This window comes from Gavia stellata, chromosome 21 (genome assembly GCF_030936135.1).
Source record: "Gavia stellata isolate bGavSte3 chromosome 21, bGavSte3.hap2, whole genome shotgun sequence".
Classification (NCBI taxonomy): domain Eukaryota; kingdom Metazoa; phylum Chordata; class Aves; order Gaviiformes; family Gaviidae; genus Gavia; species Gavia stellata.
Genome location: NC_082614.1, coordinates 14,030,799 through 14,055,372, shown reverse-complemented (window position 1 = coordinate 14,055,372; position 24,574 = coordinate 14,030,799). Strand labels below are relative to the sequence as shown.

General features: G+C 37.7%; 1 protein-coding gene across 3 annotated transcripts in view; it reads left to right on the top strand.

The window, feature by feature from the left end:
- CLIP1 (CAP-Gly domain containing linker protein 1) overlaps window positions 1-24,574 on the top strand; it is a 71,202-nt gene that overhangs the window by 32,084 nt on the left and 14,544 nt on the right. The window contains exons 4-17 of one of the 3 annotated variants that reach the window (XM_059827472.1): window positions 434-631; window positions 1,008-1,111; window positions 3,220-3,280; window positions 4,431-4,463; window positions 10,342-11,286; window positions 12,617-12,733; window positions 13,722-13,779; window positions 14,020-14,103; window positions 15,131-15,287; window positions 16,707-16,872; window positions 16,967-17,182; window positions 18,223-20,508; window positions 21,743-21,880; window positions 23,607-23,713. In XM_059827472.1, coding sequence (XP_059683455.1) covers window positions 434-631; window positions 1,008-1,111; window positions 3,220-3,280; window positions 4,431-4,463; window positions 10,342-11,286; window positions 12,617-12,733; window positions 13,722-13,779; window positions 14,020-14,103; window positions 15,131-15,287; window positions 16,707-16,872; window positions 16,967-17,182; window positions 18,223-20,508; window positions 21,743-21,880; window positions 23,607-23,713 — 4,670 coding nt within the window. The remainder of the gene's footprint in view (window positions 1-433; window positions 632-1,007; window positions 1,112-3,219; window positions 3,281-4,430; window positions 4,464-10,341; window positions 11,287-12,616; window positions 12,734-13,721; window positions 13,780-14,019; window positions 14,104-15,130; window positions 15,288-16,706; window positions 16,873-16,966; window positions 17,183-18,222; window positions 20,509-21,742; window positions 21,881-23,606; window positions 23,714-24,574) is intronic. The other 2 variants (XM_059827471.1, XM_059827473.1) reach the window with 2 other exon arrangements.

Sequence of the window (24,574 nt, the reverse complement as noted above, 5' to 3'; positions counted from 1 at the left end):
CAAAAGCTTTTGATAGAGCATTTGGAAATGTTATACTGTTGCTGGTGACCCAAGATGATGACTTGATAGCTAGAAGCACAATGTTTTTAACTAGCTCAAAGGCTGCCTTAATGCAAAAAGATGCTTAGTAACATAATGAACAAGTCTTTGTGTGAGTCTAGTAAGCACACCTTTGATTGAGGCCAGCCTTTTGTTTTCACTTCAACCCTTCTGTCTCCTACACACTAGCTGCTGATTGCTACAAAGCAGTCTTACCGCCTATGTATGGCCATTGCTAAATTCTAGAAAATGAATAATAGTTTAAATGTAAAAGGAGAAGGTACAGTAGGTTACAGAAAGCGTTTGCTTTACTAACCCAATGTTTGTAGAGTCTGGAGATATCCCTTGTTTTCACTTGATACAGAATGATTTTTAACGTATTTACTTTGTGAAGTTGACAGAAACATCCTCCCGGTATGCAAGAAAAATTTCTGGTACCACAGCCCTACAGGAGGCACTGAAGGAGAAGCAGCAACATATTGAACAGCTCCTGGCAGAAAGGGACCTGGAGAGGGCAGAAGTTGCAAAAGCAACCAGTCACGTAGGGGAAATAGAGCAGGAATTAGCACTTGTTCGCGATGGACATGATCGGGTAAGAGTAGTATTGCTGTTCTTAAAATAGAGACTTTAATAGACTTAATTTCCAAAATTGTGTTTTCTTATTGAAAAGGTCTGGGAGTGAGAGGCGGTGTTCTAAAACTAAAGTAGTCCATACCTGTGAGATCTTCCTTGTGGGAGCTTTGGCTTGATGAGGTTGCAAATCTACTTCATTTAACTAATTTTTGTTGAACTTCTCTACTCATCTTTACAATCTTTTATTATCTACATATTTGAGTATGTTACCATTCCTGTCCCTTGGCCCGTCACTTTAACAAATTGTGATTACTGAGGTGTAGAGACATAACTTGGAAGAAATTAATGCATTGCCCAACTTAGTAGATTTTGTTCTTATTCATCCTGCTGATTAGCACGTACTGGAGATGGAAGCAAAAATGGACCAGCTACGAGCTATGGTGGAGGCTGCTGATAGGGAGAAAGTGGAGCTTCTCAATCAGCTTGAGGAAGAGAAAAGGTAACCCAAAACTTTCTTCATTAGTATAAATGAAGTTTGTTAAAAACAAACTTTGCATTAAAAGCAAATGCTGTGATGACTTTCAAATATGAAACAAATTTTGAATAATGCAGATATGGGCAATTATTGTATAAAATCATACTGCAGTTTCTTAATACTGTGAAACCACCTCTCAAATTTGGGGAGGGAAAGCCAAAGAAAGTGGACTTGCTTAGAGGCTGTAACTATTGTTTATAGCTGAATTTCATGCGAATAATTTCTTCTAGTATTGCTTTCTGTCATGAAGGATTTTATTCCTACTCATATGAAATCAATGGATCACACCTGATCTTCTTGAAACAGTCTTCTTCCATTTCCAAATTAAAATTTTGATAATCTCATTTCCTGACAGCACTGGGTTAGGAATTTACAATTTAGTTCTCTTGTGAATATTTATTACTATTAGTCATGTGCTTCTAGGTAGGGTCTGTCTCCTACAGGAAAATCGTTAAAGCCTTGAGGACAGGAACTGAGATTCCTAAATAGGTAAGGTGAGGTTAGGAAAGGAAATAACCTGATAAATTGTTGGGTCAAGGTTAGGTGAGGAGATAATCTGATAAATAATTTTGGTGGATTTGGAATACTTTTGAAAAAGAAGAGTCTGTTCAGAAACCCGTTGTGAGTCTGCCCTGAGGCTTGTGTGCACCCCTGAAATCAGTCAGATGTCAGCCTCTCTAAAACTAGAAATCACAGATGAGAAAATGCAATAATAAACCCTGGGCAATTCCTTTACAATTTTCATGCTGCCTTTTTATGGCACCCACTCTAACTGAATTTTCAAAACAAGTGGTAGAACTAGGTCTGGAATTATTTGTATATGAAAATAGTGCAGTGGGTTTTTAAATTTAAAAAAAAAGAAAGGCAGCTTTGCAGCACCTCCAGTAGCCTGGCTGTGGACCTACTTTTGCTGAATGCCAGGTCAGTGGGGGTCTGTTTTACCGCAATCCTCCATTGGCCTTGAGCTCACCTTCAGCGTGTTGCTAGGCAGCCTGGCAGTGCCGCTGTGCGCCTGCTACCCTTTCACCGAAGTGACGCCCTACAGCCGGGAAAACATTTCATGGCTTCGTCAGTGTAATATTTCTCTTTCCTCCTAACCACTCTAGGCTTATTTACTTTGAAAGTTCTCTGTAATATGTATGCAAGTCAGTCTCAGAAGTGACTTGAAGTCAAATAATCTTTAATCCTCTGTTCCCAAAGTACACTGGTGAGACCCACTTCCAGTAGTAAGTTCTTATTGTCCTTTTATTTTAGACATCCATCACTTGTAACTCCCTTTGATGCAATGATTTCTACGTCTGTCAGCCAAGCTGCAGGGACCAGCAGTGTGTGTAATTCAAAGGAAAGGAGACATGCTTGTCTCTTCCTTTGCAAGGTCTTACAGTGTTGAAAGGATCAAGGGGAAAAGGAGGAGGTCTGGCCCCTTGTTCATTGGGGTATATCAGAGTCAGGGGAGGGAAGAAATAACTTTTTTGTCAGATACTACCTTCTCACCTCTGTCTTCTCATTCTCAGACTCCTGTACGGGCAAGGCAAGTCAATGTTCTTGCTTGCGCTCCCGGTTTGCATCTTGCAGTTCATCTTGACACCTAACATACGCTTGCCTATGCTAGAGTTTTGATGCAAGTTGACCAGAGCACTTCTAGAAAGCCCATGGGTATCTTGGATGTGTCCTAACTTTCTGACTGTTTCAGGTGAATGGTAGAACATACAGAGTGTGAGATCAAAGTGTTGATTTAGGTCACCTCTTTTGAGGATGTGCAGAAGGGTGAAAGAATGAGAGAATCAATGATGACTTAAAGGTTTTCTTTTTAACTCGTCAGAAAACGCAACAAAATACTTTCTTTGTAGAGCTGCAGGAAGACTGATGCCTTACTTTGTCAATGGTTCTGTTTTAAAGACCGTAGCTTTCGTTCTCTCTGATGCTTCCTGTGAGAGATATCTCCTTAATGTTTCTGGCGGTTTGCTGGTACAATCAGAATGATGTCACTGTAGTTCTGATTTCCACTGAAAAGTGACCTTGAAAGCATTTTCTTTCAAAGTTACCTGAATTTTAATGAATTGTCCCCACAGGAAAGTTGAAGATCTTCAGTTCCGTGTAGAAGAAGAATCCATTACCAAAGGAGACCTAGAGGTAAAATATCTCCAGCTTTGTAAACAGGATATATAGTAGGACACAGAAATGCAATCAGTTCAGATTAAGTGTACTGTTCTCTAGAAGAGAGAGGCGCAGGAATGATTAATAGATGCAATACTGGTCCAAGCATACGCAAAGCACATGAAAGTGATTCCCAGTTCCGCAGTCCTTGAGTAAGCTAACAGCCCTGAAACTACAGGATTTCAGCCACACACTTTAGCAAGGGTTATACCCTGGAACGGCTGTAGTTGTTCAGAGTAATTAAATTAATTCATTAAAAACTTTATTTTTTGATCTTTTACATTATTTCATATGATATCTTATTAACATTTCTAAAATTCCTTAAAAGTAACCACCAGCAAAAAATCATTTATGAAATTGCAAGTTGATATTTATGCCTTTGAAAACTGATACTGAAGACTAGTCCTGTTTGTCTTCAATCCATTTTTTGAATAATCCCTGTGCTTTCCTTAGGAAAGATTGATTAACAAAGAATGTGTTGTCCTGAGAGTTATTGTACACGAAATCTAAATAGCAATTAATGTGTGCAATTTTACTCTTTCTGCTGTTTGTATAACTATAACGTTGGGCTAAAACACAGTATGTTATTACACAATCAGAACAGAAAATGTTTAATGAAGGATTACTCTCAGATATTTGAACACTGCCAATTTTTATCCCAAATTTCAAATTAAAAAGCAAGATGCTTTTTACTTGTTCTGCTCTGTTGTTGTCTAATCAGAAAGATATTAGAACTTCTTGCACAGCATAAAGTACAAACTTAATTAACTTGTGTTCCTGTGAACCATTTATGATTGAAGTGCTAGCCGTATGAAAAATTTTCATTTCATATAACATTTCTTTTATTTTAGTCTTCCATTCATTTTAAGATAACTATCTAGACTCTTCATAGAATGTTCCTTTTATTGTTTAGTCCATGGAAAATTTTAATTTTTTATTTTTTCTTAAATCAGTCGATAGTCATGGCAAACCGTCTTAAAGACTCTGGTTTGTCAAGCTGTATAACTTCAAGAATTCAAACTGAATGCAAGATAATGAAATGTATCCTGTTGTTTGTGTTGGAATGATAGTGCTAAGTCTGCAGGTGAAATATTTCTGTTTGTTTGTTTTTTAATTTTACTGATAGCGAAAGAGGCAGATTTCGGAAGACCCAGAAAATGTAAGAGGGCACTTAAATGTGCAGAGACATCCCATGTTAACAGATTGTGTGCAGAAAATGCTTATACTTATTCACTAACTGCATAATCTGTTATTGAAACATTGACTCTAGTATCTGTGTGCATGTTGCTTTCAGAGCAATTACAACATTTATCAAAAAGAATGTGTGTAATGACTAAACGTTGTAATCCCCATTAACTGAAGAGAGGGCGAATGTGTCATTAGAATTCTTTAGGGTCAAAAACTTTGCACTTAAGTGAAGAGTATAGGAGCTTGTAGAAAATGACTGTCCAGGATCTTGAAATGTCTTTCATTTAAATGCAGGATTTTAGTTGCTTTCTTCACAAAATCCTGCATGCTTTCCTATGAGCTCCTACTGCTGTTCAATAGATGCCGTATGCAATTAGCAGATTAATTTTTCTGAGGAAAAAAAACATCAGCATGTTCCCCACCTCCCCTTATTTCTTTTTTTGGCATGAAATGCCGGGGGAGAGATGATTAAAAACATCGGAAGAATTAGTGTGCAAAGCTGTCTGATTTTACCGTATCTTCATATAGCTTCTCTTTGAATTTTGTAGGAAAAAGGTATGTTACTAGATAACAGAAATTGCCTTACAAGACGTTTAAGCAGCCCTCTTGCTTCCATAGCTCAGAATAGTGGAATTTAAAAGCCCTCTCTTTGATTGGACTCAGGAAAATTTATCCCAGGGTGCCTCCTCTGCTGCATCCCCAGCTGAGATAGGAAGTTCTCAAGACTAAAACTGGTTTCCTGCTGTGCATTCTTAGGTGTTCCTTTTGCGAAGCTACTTCAGCGATCTGGGTGTCCTCTATTCTTCCAATCAGGCTCACGGTGTGTTAGAAGTAAATCTGCATGTGCCCTTCCTTTCTCTTGTTTTGTGCACTCCTTGTTTAATCCTATCTTTACTCCTGATTTCCCTGTTCTAATTTTTCCATAAAAATGGATGTCTTCACTCTCTAAAGGAGAGAAGTGGGTGATCACTTAGTTTCTAGGCTAATGCTTCATAATCTCAGTCATGTTCGGTGATTGTCACGCCAGCACGAAGGGACTGAAGGTCGTCTTGCCCCTATCCTAGAGCTGATTATCAGCATTTATGGCTTCAGCACAATTTCACGGTTTGACCTATAGATGGAGAACTTAACAGTAAGGTTTATTTTGAAGTGTAGAAGTAGCTAGAATACACAAGTGCTGAAAATAGCTGATGACTGGTCTCTGAAGTTTATTTAAGTGGAATTCTTTAAGGTTCAAGGCAGAATGAGGCTTGTCCCATTTCCCTATCACACTTAATCTAACTGCGAAGCTTTGGAAGAGGTGAGGATGCTTCCTTTGGTTGGTTTTTGTTTTGGGGGTTTTTTGTGGTGGTTTTTTTCTGTTCTGTTTTTCTTTTCCATCCAAGTTAAGGTTTACAATCAAATTCTTTTCTTCTTTTTGTAGTACTCTGCTCTTCTCAGTTTACTGTGCTCTGGGTTTCCTCAAAGAGAAACAATCATTTAGGCATTTCTCTCTAGATGATCAGGAGAGAAGTTTGAGCAATTCAAAATTTTGCAGTGATTTTTACCTCAGGGAAACTGGAGCCTGCCCCTTGGAAATCAGACTTATTAAAGGATAATCCCTCATGCCCTAAATGGGGAAAAAGGTGTCCAGCAAAGACCTCTGCATCTCTTTTTTTGATCTTTTATTTCCATTTGGGTAGGATTTTAACTTATTTCCCTTTGTAATATATAAGAGATGGGATTAAAAAAAAAACCCAGTAATCAGTGATGGTATATCTGATCTTAGCAGTAGTAAAGCAATGTCTATAAAATTAATGATCAAAGTGGTTTGGGTTTTATGTAGCTTAGAAAAACTTAAGAGAGCATATTTTGCAAAGTCATGCAGGGAGAATTCTGCAGGTATCAGGTTTGGGTTTTTAATAGATCCCTTTGGTGAATTAGAGCAAGGAAGGTATGAATATTCAATTTTTAAACATAGATTACTTTTCAAACTTACAATTTTGTTGTGGATCAGAACTAATACTAACCTGTCTGAGGGAGGGGACTGAATTATAGCTACTTACCAAATATTGTTATTTCGCTTAGAATACTTAGTTCCATTTCAAAGGCTGTGGGAGGCAAAAACAGTAATCTGTGTTCTCGTGGCTTTTTTCCCCCATATACACTGAAGATCTTCCACTGATAGAAAAACAAATCTGCTATGGAATTTTTAAAAATAGCCAAATCTAAGAAGCAACTTTCTGCGTTTGTGGATTTTAATGTTTTGGACCTAGTAGCTACATAGTAAAACAGCCAACTGTTTTCAGCTGGAAGAATGTTTAAAAAATTAAACCACCAGATGTCTGCATGCTTTTGGGAAAGAAGATAACTTGATGCTATCAGAAGGAATACTGTGTTTGGAGGAGAACAGGCCTGAAGCAAAACAAGAGGCTCATCCCCATCCCACTTGCTCTGCAGAGTCTACGTAAGATCTTTAACTGCTGCAGCTGTTTTGGAGACAGCACTAATCAGCTTGTCACTCTATAAATAACACAGTTCTGTAGGGGTTTTTAAATATCTTATTACAAAGATCAGAGAAGCAGCAGTGTCCTGCCAGCTGTGTGCACACTGCTGCGCTGTGCCTTTGGTGGCATTGGGCCTTTGGGATTATTCACGCGTCTTCCTGCCTTTTTGGATTCTTTCAATCCAGTGTTCAATGGGTAGGTGTTCAGGATGCAGGTCTCTCTCTTCTGTTAATAGTAGTTCACATGGTTTAGGGCTTATTGTGTTACTTTGTTCTGCAGTAAATTAACTGCAGCAAATAAGCTGTGGGGAGAACTTTCATCAAGACTGATGAATGTAACTTCTTCAGTTAATAAACACATCTTAGCCTACCCAGGCAGAACTTCATTCAGTCTTCTTCTGGACATCCACCTTACTCTTGATGTGGGCAAGCCCTGAAAAGCTGCTTTTTTTGGAAAAGACACTGTGAAGCAACAATAGACTTTCATAATCCTTTTAATTTGGGTTGTTTAGTAAATTTAAACTAAGAGTGACCTGTCAAGATTGACATAATACTTAAATCTCGGCACTTCAGAAATAAACATGGCACCTGGTTCTTACCGCTTTATATTTCTTTTTTTTTTTTTCCTTTTTTCTCCACCACCCCCTTCCCCACTTCAGAGGTGCAGGTCAGATTTGAACTAGCTGCTGGACTTTACCTGCATCTCTCAAACAAGCTCTCTTGCGGGCCTCTGGGAGTATCTGGGTATCAAGCCAGAATATCCAGTATTCTGTGTTCTTGCTAAAAATTCTACCTCTTTGTACGCAAAAGGCAGGAGGTACCTGCTCACTTAGTTTCGTCTGCTGCCTGCTTCTCTTTAGGAACCTATTAGAATTACAAAGATCTTAATTTTTTTTTTTTCCTTACTTCCACATCTTGTTCAATGTATTTAGACTTCAGTAACTATAGAGCAACCAGACTGATTCACTTTTTTACCTGGTTTTGGAGAATCTTACTTGTTGCTTGCTTCCTTCCTGAAAGAGGAGGAGGGGGAAAAACTAGGAGGGTTCTGCAGTTATAGACAACCATTCTCTTTCTATTCAAATAATTCATAGCATAGTGACAAATGAACCTTAATGTTCCCAAGCCTTGGCCAAAAGGATTTTTATGGCTGAGACTTCAGATATAGCTACTGTTAAAAAGAAAAAAAAAGTTAAAAAGTTTTGATTTGTCACATGAGCTTCAGTTGTGAATTTTTGTCCCCTGGTTAATAACTAAATCATTTATAAAATAAGCCCAATCCATTAAAGCAAAAAGTTAGGATGACAAGGAAAGGGACTTATCATCCTGTTAGAACAGGTATAGATATATATATATATACACATAAATATTTTTTACATAACTATTCTAATTTGTGCTGAAAACTTCATGTACTGATAAATAACTTCTACTCGGCTGCATGAAACTTTTTTGTTCGTATTTCTTCGTTTGTGATTTTTTTTTTTTTTTTACATTTTTTATTTTTTTACACGTCAGTCCATTTACACTTTCAGTCCATCTTTCTCATCCATAGCATTTCCCTGTTCATTTTATCCACTGCATCTTCTCTGCTCATCATTGGTAGAAGACTCTGGCAGCACGGCCTGCATGTGGCTCCCTCCTCTTGTGCTGGCATGTGATGGTGGCACCGTTGTGTTCTCTTCCTTTCCCTTTTTACTAACAGACGCAGACCAAACTGGAGCATGCCCGCATTAAGGAGCTTGAACAGAGCCTGCTCTTTGAAAAGACCAAAGCTGACAAACTCCAGAGGGAGTTAGAAGACACTAGGGTAATGGTTTTCACTATTTAAATAACAAGACTGATTTGTGTTGTGGAAGATTTCTGATGACACAGTCTGCTGGGTATAACACATGCTGAAACAGATCCTTGCTCCTGCCATGATCACTACCTGCTATAGATATAGTTGGAACACTTTAAAAATGAGCATTTATTTTGAGCTTCAGTGTTGTGTGTGTGTATGCCTGTATATGTATACTCATTTCTTCAGAAGAATTCAGGTAAGATGTCTTAAAATGGCAAAATTAATACGTGAATCCAAGTCAAAAGTAGCAAATGGGACTGTGAATTGACATAAAGGTTCATTTTTAGTGTGGTTCATTTTCAGAAGTAGCAAAGTTCATTAAATCCAGAAAAAGAAAGATCGACTGTGCCAATGTCTTTAACACAAACTTAGTATTTGGGGCTTGGTTTCTGAGGTCTTAAATAGTTGTACTACTTGCTTTGCTAAATCATGGTTTGCAGTGGCTTTTTAGTTCTTTTTTTTTTCCACCCATGACATAATCTTTTCATGGATATCCCAGTAACATTAGAAATACTGTTGCCTGTCAAAATATTACTGAACGTACTGTGTCCCAAGTCAGAAGTTCAGCAGACCTCAATTCTGAAGGAGAGAGAGAGAGAGAGAGATAGAGATATATATATATATAGTCATGCTCACGGATGCGGCTTTTCTTGAAGTTGAGGTAGGGATGGATATTATAAAACCAAGAACGTACTCTATAACAAGTACTTTTTAAAAGCAGTTGCAGGTAAGTAATATCTTTTTCAGGATGTTGGTATAATAAGGAGGTTGAAACAGTAACTTCGTAACTGGGAATAATTGTGGTAGTGTTGCATGCTCTTCCATACCACAAGGTGCCTCAGCAGTCAGTGAAAAGCTCAGATGATGTGAGGACACTTTTTCAGAGAGAAAAAGAGTGGATATAGAAGGAGTTTCAAAGGATTTGTAGGCTAGAAATGAGTTTGTATTTTTCTCTGACAGTCTCATAGCTGGCATGAGATGAATTTGGAAGCAATTATTTCAACAAATATTGACCTCAGGGTTCTCCTTTCTCAGTCTGCTTTAAAATGGTTCTGCAAAACATTTTGTTAAATGTTGCTAATGTATATAAGCATAGTTTGTAAGTTGTTTAGCAAGTCGCTATTTCTAGATAACTTCAGAAAAATGAATTTAAATAAATTCCACCTCTAGAAAGAATATAATAGGCATGTAATACAAAGATGTGGATATTTTTCCTTTTTTTAAAGCAATAGTTAATTAAATTAAATAATTAATTTAAAATTAATTAAATAACAGTTGGTCTTGTTTCACAGCCTTCCATGTAAAAGCAGCAACTGCATTTACTCTAAGGTTTCTTTAGAATTTCCATAGAAATAGGAGCTGACAATGAAACTCAAAGGTATTCTAATCCAAAATGCTGGTAAGAATACACTAATGTTAGTTTGCAACACTCGGTGGTTTCTTTTCAGTGAGGCCTAAATGTCTTTGTACTAAACATATCTTTTATAATTCTTTCTTCTTTTCTTGAAATGCTGTTAATCATAGGTGGCCACCGTATCAGAAAAATCTCGCATCATGGAACTAGAAAGAGATCTGGCATTGCGGGTGAAGGAAGTAGCTGAGCTTCGAGGGAGATTACAGTCTAGTAAACACATTGATGATGTGGACACTTCTCTTTCATTGTTACAAGAAGTAAGTTCTTTGCAAGAAAGAATGGCAGCAGTTAGCAAAGAACATCAGAATGAGATTAATTCACTGAAAGAGAAGTTTGGAATTAGTGAAGAAGCATTGCAGAAAGAGATCAAATCACTTTCAGCTTCAAATGAGAGAATGGCAAAAGAAAATGAATCCTTGAAAACTAAGCTTGATCACGCCAACAAGGAGAATTCAGATGTAATAGAGCTATGGAAATCGAAGCTGGAATCTGCAATTGCCTCCCATCAGCAAGCGATGGAAGAGCTAAAAGTTTCTTTCAGCAAAGGTGTCGGGGCTCACACAGCAGAATTTGCGGAGTTAAAGACTCAGACTGAGAAGATAAAATTAGACTATGAAAAAGAAATGTCAAATTTAAAACTGAAGCAGGAAAATGAAAAATCTCATCACTTAAAAGAGATTGAATCACTGAAAGCCAAACTGTTGGCAGTCACAGAGGAGAAAGAGCAAAACCTGGAAAGCCTGAAGACCAAACTGGAAAGTGTGGAAGATCAGCATCTAGTAGAAATGGAAGACACTTTAAACAAATTACAGGAAGCTGAAATAAAGGTAAAGGAGCTAGAGGTACTGCAAGCCAAGTACAATGAACAAACCAAAGTTATTGATAGTCTTACACCACAGATCAAAGCTGCTGAAGAAAAGCTTTTGGACCTTGCTGCACTTCAGAAAGCCAATTCTGAAGGTAAATTGGAAATCCAGAAACTTAGCAAGCAGCTTGAGGCAGCTGAGAAACAAATTCAGAATTTAGAGACTGAAAAGGTTGATGGAAGTAGCAAGGTTTGTATCAACATCCATCCTTTTATTTTTACTTTGCTTTTATTTTATGTTTGTACTGTTCTGATCTGCTATAGCAAATGCATCACAGAAAAAACTAGTTTTATTGATTGTATATCTTGGTACCATCTGAGCAAGTTTAGAGAAAGTGTTAACTGGGTCATGTCTCTCAACAGGTTTCTAGTGTTCGGTCTGCACCACTAAGCAAAAGAAAAAAAAAAAATCTTTCTGCACTTTCTTGCTGCAAGCTTCGGCATGCCTCTGCTGAAAGCTTTGTGTTTACGGAAAAGTTAGTTTGTTGGCTTATTTGGGAGAAGAATCCACACATCTTAAGTTTTTAACCTTCGGTGATAAGAGGTATTCAGATAAAGTGACTTGGGGCTCAACGGGGAAATGTTTCCTCTGTACCTTCACTACCTTGCCTCTCATCAAACAAGATGATGGAAGAGGCTATTAAAAACAAAAGAAAGCAAAAAAGATCCTGGTGGAACTTTTCTTTCAGACAAGGGTATGCAGTGAAGATGTTAGGCACTGTTTCACAGCATTTTTGAAGCATTGCCTACAATGTGATGCCTCTTACCAAGATTTTTCTTGGTTTTGGATGAAATGTCTCTTTAAAGTTGACAGCATGGCATTCAGTACTTGAAAGGTGTGCCGGCACTGCAGCTGGGAATAAAAGTGCTAAAATATTTAATTTCATTTTAAGGGTTTCCCCCACATCCCCAATCTATGCATGACCTGACAAGCTAGAGCTCTGATTGTAAAAGTAGTGGGAAAGTAACTGGAAGTAGCTTTCCTAAACCCTTCACAGATGGTTCCAAGATACTAGATATCTGCAGACCTTTGACTCTATTTTTGAGGTCACACTGGGTTTCTGCACTGCGCCTGGGTGTGGTACAGAGCCTGTTGGAAAATTACATCCCTGTATGTGTATTTCAACTGAATAGCCAGTTGAAACATAAATGCTAAATTTATCAGATAAAAAAGTTAAAACAATGAAGAACCAAAACTACTAATGCAACTGATGCTGTAGCTTTGTTTGGAGATTTTGAATGTACTCAGCAATGTCTGCCATTAAATAATGTTTTCACCATTAATTCCAAGAGAACTAAATTTTAATGATTTCAAATATATTCCAAGATGCAATCAGTACTGTGATGTAGTCATCAGCTTCATTCAGTTAATACATCACATTTTTTGTTCATTTTTTTTATTTTTCATCTTATGCTGATTTTTAATATTATAGTTATTTCTTTCAGATTCCATTTTTTATTTTCCTTTTTTTCATTCGTGTTTGTAATTTTATTTTACTCCATTTCATCATCTTTGTTAGGCTAGTAATCTGGCCAAAGAGCTGCAGGGCAAAGAGCAAAAGCTTCTTGACCTTGAGAAAAACTTGAGTGCAGTAAATCAAGTTAAAGATTCTTTGGAAAAGGAACTTCAAGTTTTGGTGAGTAATACCCAAAAATTTTTACTGTATCCTTTGGATTTTCGTTTTCATGGTGAGAGTGTAATTGAAATCTGAGGATCAACTCTGACTGAGCAAAGTTTTTCAAAGCTATTTTGCTCATGAAAAAGAAGGCAAGGGTTCGTGACTAATAGGATCCATCTCAGAATGAAAAGAACCTGAGTTCTGTGTTATCAGGTGTTTTGTCTAAATAGAACTCACTTGTTTATGGATTTCAGATAAAATACTAAACCAAATCAAAAGCAGCACATAGCTTAAATTTAGGCTATTCATTAAGGAACGCATGGTCCTTTATTATGCCTGTGTACAAATTAATGCTTGCTATACACATGCCTTACAAATGGTTTTTGAAGACATTTTTCACCTGATTTCTCATTTTGCAAATTTAATTAAGTTTGCAAGTATTCTGTAGTTGGGTGGGATTCTCCTGAGAAACTACACCGGAGTGAGTAAAAAAAAGAGATGCTTTTAGGTTTTACAGTCCCTGTCATAAAATCTTTCCATGGCCATAGTAAATATTTGAAGTTGGTGGAAGAGTCTTGCTTATCTTCTTCAGTATCCTCCCTTCTCTCCATAGCCTAGCATTTCTTCCTGCTGGTATGAGATTGATCGCAGGGTTGCAGATGTCCACTGTGCAGCCTATGAGCAGCACGGATAGCTTCTTGCATTGAGAAGCCCAGAAATCATGTCTCCTACACTGGACTCTGTGGCTGCAGTTCCTTTGCTATGCTAGCTGATGGAGAAGTTATTCTGAAAGTTCAGAGACTTGCTTGCAACCAAGGCAAGGGAAAATCTTGCTTTATGTTGCTGAATATATCTATGTTAAACTGTAATTCAGAAACTTCACATTTATTTATGACAGGAGTGAAGACTATTCTATTTTATATTTAAAAAATACCTAATATAAATTCAGTGGTTGAATTATACAGCTATTACCAAACCTCACCTTAGGTTTTTATCCATTTTTCAGAAAGAAAAGTTTACTAGTGCAGCTGATGAAGCAGAAAATGTTCAACAAACTATGCAAGGTATGTCTGCTGCTAAACTAAACAAAGAACTGATAAGCTGCAGAAAATAAATGCTGCAAAATAAAGGGGTATTTGATGCGCTTTCAAATTTACATCTGGTGGTACAGCAGTTTCGGCAGCTATGGAAAGGACAGGATTACTTGCAGCTTCTCTTCTTAAGAGTAATATAGCTTGTAAGCAGGTGGAATTGTCTGCATCTAAGTAGTTACTAACTTTGTTTTCAAAATTTTACTTGCATAGAAACAATAAAAAAACTAAACCAAAAAGAAGAGCAGTTTGCACTCATGTCTTCAGAACTGGAACAGCTGAAGTCTAGTTTGACTGGTAAGGAAGTAATAAAATGGAATGTTTTGAAAAATGCATCAGCTTTGTGCTTTCGTATGCCTCCTGCTCAGCTTGCCACATCGTAGTATATGATGCCTTCAAAAGAAAGCTTTTTTTCTAGGCAGAAAAGAGCTTTTGTGGCACTGTTTATAGTGACCCAGCAAGGTGATGGTAATGTTAAGGAAGCAGTGCAGTAAGGCAGAAGACTTCCTGGCTGAGCGTATTCCAAATCAATAGTTAAATTCTTGTTTGACTTTGCAACAAAATCATGCTGTGGTGTTGGCCCAATACCAGACAAAGGCTTGGGGACCAGACTGAAGCATTACAAACATAAGATAGTTAATTCACAGAGCCTTGTCCATAAGTAAGGTTTTCTTTTTAAGGACGTCAAAAAGACTGTACATTAGTCTGGTTGTCTCCTTCTTCCTGTCTCATAGGAGGGAGCCTTGCTGTATCTTTCTAGTTGCATATCTCAATTTAAAACCAATGTAGAAAGAAACTAAGAATGATTATGTACCCTGTAAGCAAGCCTTTCAAGGCATTGTTGGGAGTGGAGAAGTCATCCCAAGGGCTGCTCTTGCCCTTGGTGGTGGTGCCTGTCTGGGACTGAGTAATTTTTTTCACTGTAGCTTCATGTTGCTTGCATTGTTTGTGTTCCGCTGCTCTACTAAATAGCTGGTGAGTTGTCTCGCCTGTAAGATGTGCATACCTCTCTTACATTGCTTGGTTACCCTCTGATATGGGTAGAACTCATATCAGCTTCTCACGGCCTGAAGTTAAGTGAATCACATCTGAAAGAAAGATTTCTTGACCAATTGCTTTTTCACTATTTCTGAAGAGTTCTTAACCTTCTGCTATGGTTAACAGTTCAAAAGTCAAACAATCATAATTTTTAATTTTAAAGGGGTAATTTGCAAGCTCCGTAGCATCAATATTGCTCTGCTTATGGTTCTTTCCTATCTTCTAGCTAGTGTGTGCATACCCTTTCTCTTAAATTTACTAGACTCCTAACCTTTGTCTTGCTCAGTGATGGAGAAAAAACTGAAGGAGCGAGAAGAGAGAGAACAGCAACTGATTGAAGCTAAAGCCAAACTTGAAAATGATATTGCAGAGATCATGAAGTCTTCAGGAGACAGCTCTGCCCAGCTTACGAAAATGAATGATGAGCTCCGGTTAAAAGAAAGGTATTTCATCATTGTCAGAACATTTTTGCATTGAGCAATTGTGCTGCTTTCAGTGCTGACCTGCAAAGGTCTAATTACTTGATTCCACCAATACTTGTCTTATGTGACAAACAAATAAAAGGCCCTGAAAGCAAGAGCTAAATGATCACCCACTGCACAAGTTATTTATTTCTTCCTCCATTCTTTTCTACCATTCTGGGTCTGAAAAGTGATCTGTTTAGGAAACAAACTTTCTGGCGTCAATACTACAGCTAACTGTATTTTTACCCTGCCTGGTAAAACCGGATAGGTTTCTGTAATGTATCTAGTCTCTTGGCAAGCAATGGCAGATGCTAGTGGCACTGCAGCTCAGCGTTCTAACAGAGCCAGTTTAAGTGATGAAGAAAATCTGTTGTCCAGTTGGTATAATTCATTTCCTTTGCACTCTCAGTCTGGAGAAGAGGAGGCTGAGGGGAGACCTTATCGCTCCCTACAATTACCTGAAAGGGGGTTGCAGAGAGGTGGGTGTTGGTCTCTTCTCCCAAGTGACAAGCGACAAGACAAGAGGAAATGGCCTCAAGTTGCGCCAGGGGAGGTTTAGGCTGGATATTAGGAAAAATGTCTTTACTGAGAGAGTGATGAAGCACTGGAAGAGGCTGCCCAGGGAGGTGGTGGAGTCACCATCCCTGGAGGTGTTCAAGGAACGTGTGGACATGGCACTGCGGGACATGGTTTAGTGGGCATGGTGGGGTTGGGCTGATGGTTGGACTTGATGATCTTACAGGTCTTTTCCAACCTTAGTGATTCTGTGATTCTGTGATTAATTCTTTACTCCTGTACTCCCTGCTTCTCATTTTATCTTTGTGTAAATATCGGAACAAGATGCTCCCGAGTGTGTCACATTGATATGACAAGTGAAGTTATTCTATCAAACTAAATTCATCAAAACAGTCTCCTCAGAATGATTTGAAGAGCATCTAACATTTATAATTCTGAAATTATTAGGTAATGTGCTTCTCATTGTTGAGAGTAAATGAACATTTTCATAATCTAGACTGTTTTGTTGATTGTGCTGCTTAATTATTTGATTACCTGATAAGCTTGGTTTATTTGGATATATAAAAGACTTGGGTCACATTTTTGTCTAGCAAGAGAAAATGTTTTCTTTTAAATAAAAATTGTATGTAGAGTAGTTGTTCTTTACCTTTACAAAACCTCAGGCTGGGGGTAAAGTAACTGGCAGCTGTGCTGCCCTGCACATGAGCAAGTGCTCAGTCTCACTTGTGTGTATTTAATTTAGCAGAACATTCCCTATATGTTAAATAATTAAATCTAAATGCTTGGACAGAATATAGAACTTCAGCATAATTTAGAATCTTTCATCTCTGTGCTTGTCGTGCTGTCAGCAAAAAGTAATGTTCTTTTATTTGGTCTTTCTAGGCAGTTGGAGCAAATACAACTTGAGCTTACAAAAGCGAATGAAAAGGCTGTTCAGCTTCAGAAAAATGTGGAGCAGACAACACAGAAAGCTGAGCAGAGTCAGCAAGAAGCTCTCAAGATTCATCAGGCAGAACTGAAAAATATGCAGGATCAACTAACGGACATGGTAAGAAGAACTTTAAAAAGCACTAGCTAACTATGTGCAGAATATAGTACCACTGCTTCTCTAACTGTCTTCCGATTGTTTTATCTTCTATCAGAAAAAGCAAATTGAGACTGGCCAAACGCAGTATAAGGATCTTCAGGCAAAGTATGAAAAAGAAACTTCTGAGATGATCACTAAACATGATGCAGATATCAAAGGGTTTAAGCAGAACTTACTGGATGCAGAAGAGGCACTGAAAATTGCACGAAAGAAAAACGATGAGTTAGAAACACAGGCTGAGGAGCTGAAAAAGCAAGCAGAACAGGCCAAAGTATGTATACTTTGTTACTCTGCAAGTAATTTAAAGTTTAAATCTTTCTGTTCCAGTGAATCCCTGGTTTTTGCCTGGCTTTATCATTTCATAGTAGGATTTTTGCAGTGTTTCTTTTTTGAACTTTTCCAGGGTAGATTAATACTGGTTAGGGAAGAGAAGCATACACAACTAACTGGTTGTCTTACCTAGATTACGGAGGAGTCCATGAAATATGGTTCTTTGATGTTAATGTTTTATGTTCATAGATATCTGGCTCAGCACAATCAGCTGGAGCCAAATGTTATTCTCTGTTTTTTAAATGTATGCATTTTAAATAAAATAAGTTGTGAATTATTTAATTTGAAAGTGGTTACACATTTAAAATTTTGTTCCGTAGTCTGATCCCATGTTATGTGCAGCTAGTTAGTATGTAGCTTGACTTTAGTAATTTTCTTTTTTTTCCTCCTGTTTCTTTGATATTGCTGCTTGCTTTCATCCCTCATTAGTTATTTGCTATGATCTTTGTTTTATGCTTTAACAATGTATTTAGTGTATAAATTGACACACAAGTTAATTTTAAATACGCCACTGATGTGGTGTTTAGGAAAATATGTTTTGGACAGAATCATGAGGACAATTAGCTATAGAAGGTGAATTTGAGAATTGGAAGTCAGTACCTAATATAACTCCCTGCATTTTAATTCACTTAGATGCTCATGAAATCATTCTGTGGCTCCTTTCTGAGTAATTTACCTTCAGAAAATTTATTGAGAGTAGTTTTAAAAACAAGATGAAGTCTTGTATGGAGGAAACTTCAAAACATGGTTTTATTCTTTCTTATTTAACCACTGAAAAGTTTTCCTGCAGATGGCGGGTGTTTTGTAATGAAATATGAGTGGTTGCTGTCAACGGTTGAGTTTGCACAGGGACCGTGTGTCAGTGTATACACTTTTTTAAAACTTAAATTACAATAGCTCTGTTTGCCCTTAAACCACATTTCTCATTTGTCTGCTTGACTTCATTTTTGTTTTCCCCTCTCCCTGACTTTATTTCTTTAGTCCTTAAGCTCTGTGTTAGCATCAGCCAGAAAAGAAATTGAACTAATGTCAGACAAGATGAGGGTTTTGATATCAGAAAAAGAGACTCTGGCACAGGAGGAGAATACTTTAAAATTAGAGAGAGGTTCCTTGCTATCAAAACTTCTAGAACTGGAATCAAAAATTTCGTTAATGCAACAAGACCAAGAAGAACTTTGGACAATAAATGAAGAACTTAATTCAGAAAACAAAAAAATCCTAAAGCAGAAGGAGGAAGCTGAGGCCAAAAGCCAGCAGGAAAGCACAGAAAAGACAGCAGTAGTTTCCGAGAAAAGCAAATTACTCTCTGAAATAGCGGCAGCACAGGCAGACCTTGTGAAGATAGCTCAAGAAAATGATGCTCTCCGGTCTTCAGAGTCAACCTTGCTCCAACAGTTGAAAGAACTTCAGGCCAACAAAGATACCATGGATGTGTTATGTCAGAAACATACCAAAGAACTCGAAGAACTGGAGCATTATCAGAAGAAGCTTTTGGAAGAGAAAGATGCAGTTGTTAAAGACAAAGATGATGTTATTCAGAAGCTGGAAAGTTCTTGTGAGGCCCTGGCCAGAGATCAAAGAGAGCTACTCCAAGAAGTGTCAGCTCTGACTGCAGAGAGAGATTCAGCCCTAGGTAAACACTCAGATCTTAAAAATACACATATAGCCTTAAAAAAAGAAATGGACAGTCTATTGCAGACAAGTCAGAGTCTGCAGTCCGAGAAGGAGATGCTTCTTAAAAGCATAGAAGAGCTGCGTGTGAGTTTAGACAATACGGTTAGTGAAAACCAAGCATTCAAAGTGAGAACAGAAGAGATGCAAACAGAACTCGAGACTGAACATGAAGAACTTAAAAAAGCAATGAAAGACAATATGGAGTTGAAGGATTCCCTTGCTAGTCTCTCTTGTCTTCTTGAGGAAATTAAAGCCTCAAGAGAGAGATCCAATGCTGAATGTATTCAGTTACTTCAAGAGAAAGAGGCTCTTTCTTCATCAGAACGAAGGCTTTTAGCTGAAAGGGAGGAACTTTTAAATGAAAATAAGGCAATTGCTGAAAAGCTTGCTAAAGCCACAGCAGATGCCATACTTGCTGAGAAAGTCTTTACTGAGAAAATAAACGAACTGAACTTAGAAAAGGAATCTGTTTTTCGTAAGTCCTTGCAATTTGAAAGGCACAATGAAGCTCTTCTTCAAGAGAAGTCTGAACTAGAGAACAAATACTCAGAGCTTCTTGATGAAAACAAGTGTTCTGCAAATGCAATTTCTGATATGAAGAGAGAACATGAACTGGATGTCTCAGCCAAGAGGGCTCTGGCCCAAGAGAATACCATGCTCCAAGATTCCATTGAAGCCCTCAAGGAAGAACTAAGTAAGAAGACCCTAGAAAATCAAGAGCTAATAGCCTGTAAATGTGACCTTTCAGATCTTCTGAAGGAGGCCCAGGATGCCAAAAGAACATTAGAAAACGAACTGGGTGCTGTAGCACATGCCAAGCAGGTCCTGTCGTCTTCATTCAAGACCTGTTCCTCTGATAGGGAAATGCTGACCAGAGAGAGGACTGAATTGCAAGATAAGTGTCAGAAATTAAACGGAGAGGTTGAGACTGTGAAAGAAAACTTAACCATGGAAAAGGAAGCTAGAAAACTGGACAAGGAATCATTTTTGTTGGAACGTATGGAACTTCAAAGCAACATCAGCTTCTTAGAGAAGGAAATAGAAGAGCTGAGAGAGAAAAATAAAGAATTGCTGAATGAGAAAGAACTTTTAGTTCAGGAGAAAGAAAAATCCGAAACTAAACTGGCAGTAGTAATTAAAGAAAAAGAAACCCTCTATGCAGAGACAGAGCAGCTCTCTTCCAGTATTGAACGACTGAAGAGTGACTTTGCTTCCTTGTCTAAATCAAAAGCAGAGCTCCAGGACTCGCACAGCTGTGTCTCCGAGAGCCTAGATGATCTTCGACGCAGGCATGAGGTGATGGAGAAGGAGAGAATACAGTTACTTCAGGAACATGACAGCCTGCTAGCTGAACAGAAGAGTCTGGTCATCATTCAGGAAGAAATACGAAAAGAGAAGGAGAAATTCTCCAAGGATTATTATAAACTGCACGAGGAAGTAGCACTTTTAGAACAAACTATTAGTGACCTCTCAGGCAAATTGCTGGTCTCTCAGGGCAAAAATCAGATGCTGCAGGAGGAGATGAACAATCTGGTTTTGAAACTAAAAGAAATTGAGACTCTCCAGGCCCAAACAGTAGCGCAAAAAATTGAGGTATTGAAACACATAGTTAAACAATCAAATACGGTTATACTAATACTGAGCACTAACCCAGCGGTTTCCTCTCTGCACTTCATTGCACAATCAGCACTTCGTCTCAGTATAAACAGGCTGGAATTATGGTCTCTCTCAACATATTACTTTGGGTTTTTTCAAGTTGTAACTGTGAGTCTGAAAGACGCTTTAATTTTTTTAAAAAATACTTCTAAATATAAAAGCCTATGCTGTTGCTGAATGTTGCAAGGAAACAACGTAAACTGTGAATAAAAGGAAGTTTTGTTTCCTGAATCTGGTAGGAGAAATTGAGCAGCTCCTTCTGTTGAAGTACTCTGCACCTTGAAAGCTAGAGTAGTAATAGATACAGTTTTAGATTAGGTCTCTCTGCAATTTTATGTTAAATTACAAATTTGGGTTACTCAAAAAATACAAAACAGGGTACTGCTCCTGTAAACGTAATTGAATAAAAAGCCATATATAGAAAACCATTTAAATTTCCATTATAGAACTTTCAGTCTGTTGAAGACACTGGCTGAAGACATTGGCAGTTCTGGTGTTCTTTTTATTCACAGAAGTGTTTTGTATTCACTACCAACAAATTCTGAATATTGTTTTGAATTTCAGTTTGTGGGGCTTGAAGCCCATAAAATAACTTTGAATACAAATTGGAATTAAAATATTCTATAGGAATGTATTATACCTACCTAGGTATTTTAATATACTTGTGAAGTATTTCCTTTTATGAGAGCATAATGAGCAACACTGAAATAATGCAATAATTGGCTTTATTTCCTATTTGAATTGTTAATTCTTTTTCAGATTTTTAACAGCTTTTTATAATTCCACATTTTCTGAAAATAGAGCAGTCTGTTGGAGGTGAATATCTATTGAACTACTACTGTCTAAAGTGGTTAGAAGTCTAAGAGCAATCACGGTGGTGGTAATTAGAAATCCAGGAATTAAAAAAAGAAGAAATGGGCTTTCTCAGTGGTAACACAAGCATGGGGTTATGATCTGTTTCTGCATGGAACTGAATCTTCTCATGTCCCTTTATTTTTATACTTTATGCAGCTTCAAAATGCAAATCAATTCTCAGTTGAAGTCTTTGTTTAATTGGAAAGCAGCTGGCAAACAGTGGAGCTGTGCATAAAGTATTGTGGTTCATCTTTTGCTTTCAAAGCTCCCTTTGGTAATACATTTCTTTTTTCCCCCCACCCCCCTTTATATATAGGCTGCCAAAATGGCAGAAGATGTTTTCCAGACTGTGGAGAAGGTGACCAAAGAGAAGGATGCCATTCACAAAGAAAAGATTGAAACTTTGGCCTCTTTGGAGAGCTCTAGACAGACAAACGAGAAGCTACAGAATGAAGTAATCGCATTTAAATGCTTTTGTATGAAAAGTTTTGCCTAGTTTGTAAGCAACAACTATTGAACTACAGAGAATTAGCTGAGGCAAGAGTGGATTCTGTCATTTTTCCCACCACAATAATAATCAGTCTTCACTGGCTTGTGAAAACTTCCTAGAGGAGTGCATATTGACGGAAGATCTGTGTGCTTTATATAGCCATACAACCTATGTTCTTTTGTATTTTGCATGTGGTTTCAAGTACCGTACAGAATATATGGTCGTGTCCCTTAAATCTTGGTGCAGCAACAAAAAAAGTTATGTAATAGGAGTTCTGGATGCTACAGCAGCTTTTGCAGATCACAGAATCAAGACATGGGTTTGACTTGAGGCTTAATTGGTCTTGCTGTATAGCTTTGGATAAGTTGCTTAGATGTGGCCACTCTGTGCTTCAATTCCCTGGTTGTAAGTATGAGGTGCGACTTCACGCTCTATGATAAAGTGCTGCAGAGCTCTAACAGTGCTACTAACCCACAAAAGTTATCACTCCATTTCTCACTTATAATGCACTCCTTGCTTTGTACGTCCTCTTTGTGACCTTGACATCTGTATTGTTATCATTTCTTTTTTCCACTTCTCTGTTAATCAGAACTGTGGTCTGCCAAGGTACAAATTCTGCTGAGCTATGCGCTGTACAAATACATGAGCACAACGGTCCCAAAGAACTTCACGGTCCAACATGTACAGCAGTTCCTCTAGGGACCCATTTTCAGTCTATGTCCCACCACTTTGTGATACTTCAGGGTTTGAAGAAGGGAAGAATGTCCTCACTAAACTCTTTCACACTCTTTTTCCCCGAAGTATCTAATCTTAACATTGAACTGGCATCTTTTCTGCCGATCTTGAGCACCCTGTGGCCTCTTTTTGATGGCTCTTTTATCTTTTGCAGCGCCTGTAATAATGGGTAGTGAACAGCTGGGCTAACCTAAATGCCACAGCTTGTGCTGAAACAGTAATGATTTCCAACGAGATCTGATGACTTGAGAATTAAAAGTGGTGACGTTAATAATGGCAGGGGTTCACTTTCTGGATTAAAAAAAAAATCCACAGGGTCCTGTAATGCCATGAGAATGGCTGAAGATTATCTGTTATGTAATATAATGTGTCGCTGAATGCGAACAAATAAGGTTTGCAAGCTTGTGGTGTTTATGTGGTAGATGCAAGCTCAGTAAATAGATGTACAACAATTTGTCCCACGCGACAAGATCTCTGAAAGGAATTCATTTCTTATGGTGGCAAGCACAACATTCAGCCTACTGTTTCTCAGAAATTAAGGTATGGTAAAGCAGAACTTTTTATCAGCTATCTTAGAGGAATAAAGACCAGCTAATTTTAGCAACAAATGTTGAATTAAAAAGAAGTGGTGCTTTGCGTTGTATATGTGCATTTAAAATGGAGGTGCTTTGGAGCTTTAACCTTTTATATCGGGGTATATACATGAGATTACTGTAAGCTGCTCTTCAGTGGACTTTGAATTCTTTGTGCTGCTCGACTTGAATGCATAAAGTCTCATAACATTTTTTTGTTAGACAAATGCTTCTCAGTACAAACAGACTGAATTAATTTAAGGACTAAAGATGAAAAAGTGGAACAGCTCAGGTCCCCATTTTGCTGAATAGCTTTTCCGAGTGCTACACCTAAGAACTGTATAGTTTCATTAGTGTAATGAGGGGTTTTTTTCTTCTTTAAGTTGGACATGCTTAAACAAAACAACCTGAAAAATGAAGAGGAACTTAATAAATCAAAAGAGCTTCTAAATCTGGAGAACAAGAAAGTGGAAGAACTTAAAAAAGAATTGTAAGTATTTCAATTAAACCATTCCTTTGTAGTTACATTTACCTTTCATTTTTTTGAAAAATTGTCTTTCAGTACCTCCCCGGTACCCTCACTTACAAAGCAGATATTAGGTCAAAATTAAATATTAGTTTGACACGCATAAAACTTGAAATCAGAATGTTGCTCCTGAGTTGCTGAAGGGTATTGAAGCAAATCCTTCACTCCAAGCATTGTTTGAAATAATTTTTGTTGGAGGAAGTATAGAGTTCTGCCACCTGAGGGCACTCGATTATTTTAAAAGCTTTATAATAAAGAAATTGTGTTTGGATTTAATTATAAATACGCTTGGAGTGTTAAGTAGTAAGTGGCTTTGTTCACAGAAAGTCTGGTTCTGCTTTTATTTTTCATTGATGGCTTTATCCAGTTTATTCCTGTTGCCCCACTATGCATTTATTTTCTAACTGGTACAATACAAATGCTATATACAGTATGTAAAAGTAGAGTTAATTGCTTATCATTTGAGATGCTTCATTTGAGAAACTACCTCTTAGGTACTACAAACTAATGATGTGTAACATTGTACACAAATTAGCTGCAAAGCACCTGATATAAAGAAATTTGCCCTGTGGAATCTCATTGTATCAAAGCTTGAATAAAAATCCTAGTTACTGCTACCCTGCAGTAGCTGCATGTCCCCCAACTTTCAGAGATGTAATGCGTTAAATCACAAATCTGTGTTCCCACCTGCACTCTGAGAAGAATTTCTTGACTCATGGAGTGAGAGCTGGAATCCGGACTGATAGCTAAAAGCAGCTTTGGCTAATTATTATTATTGTTAGTTCCATAAGTCATTTTCTGACAGTTCTTAACCACTGCTCTGAG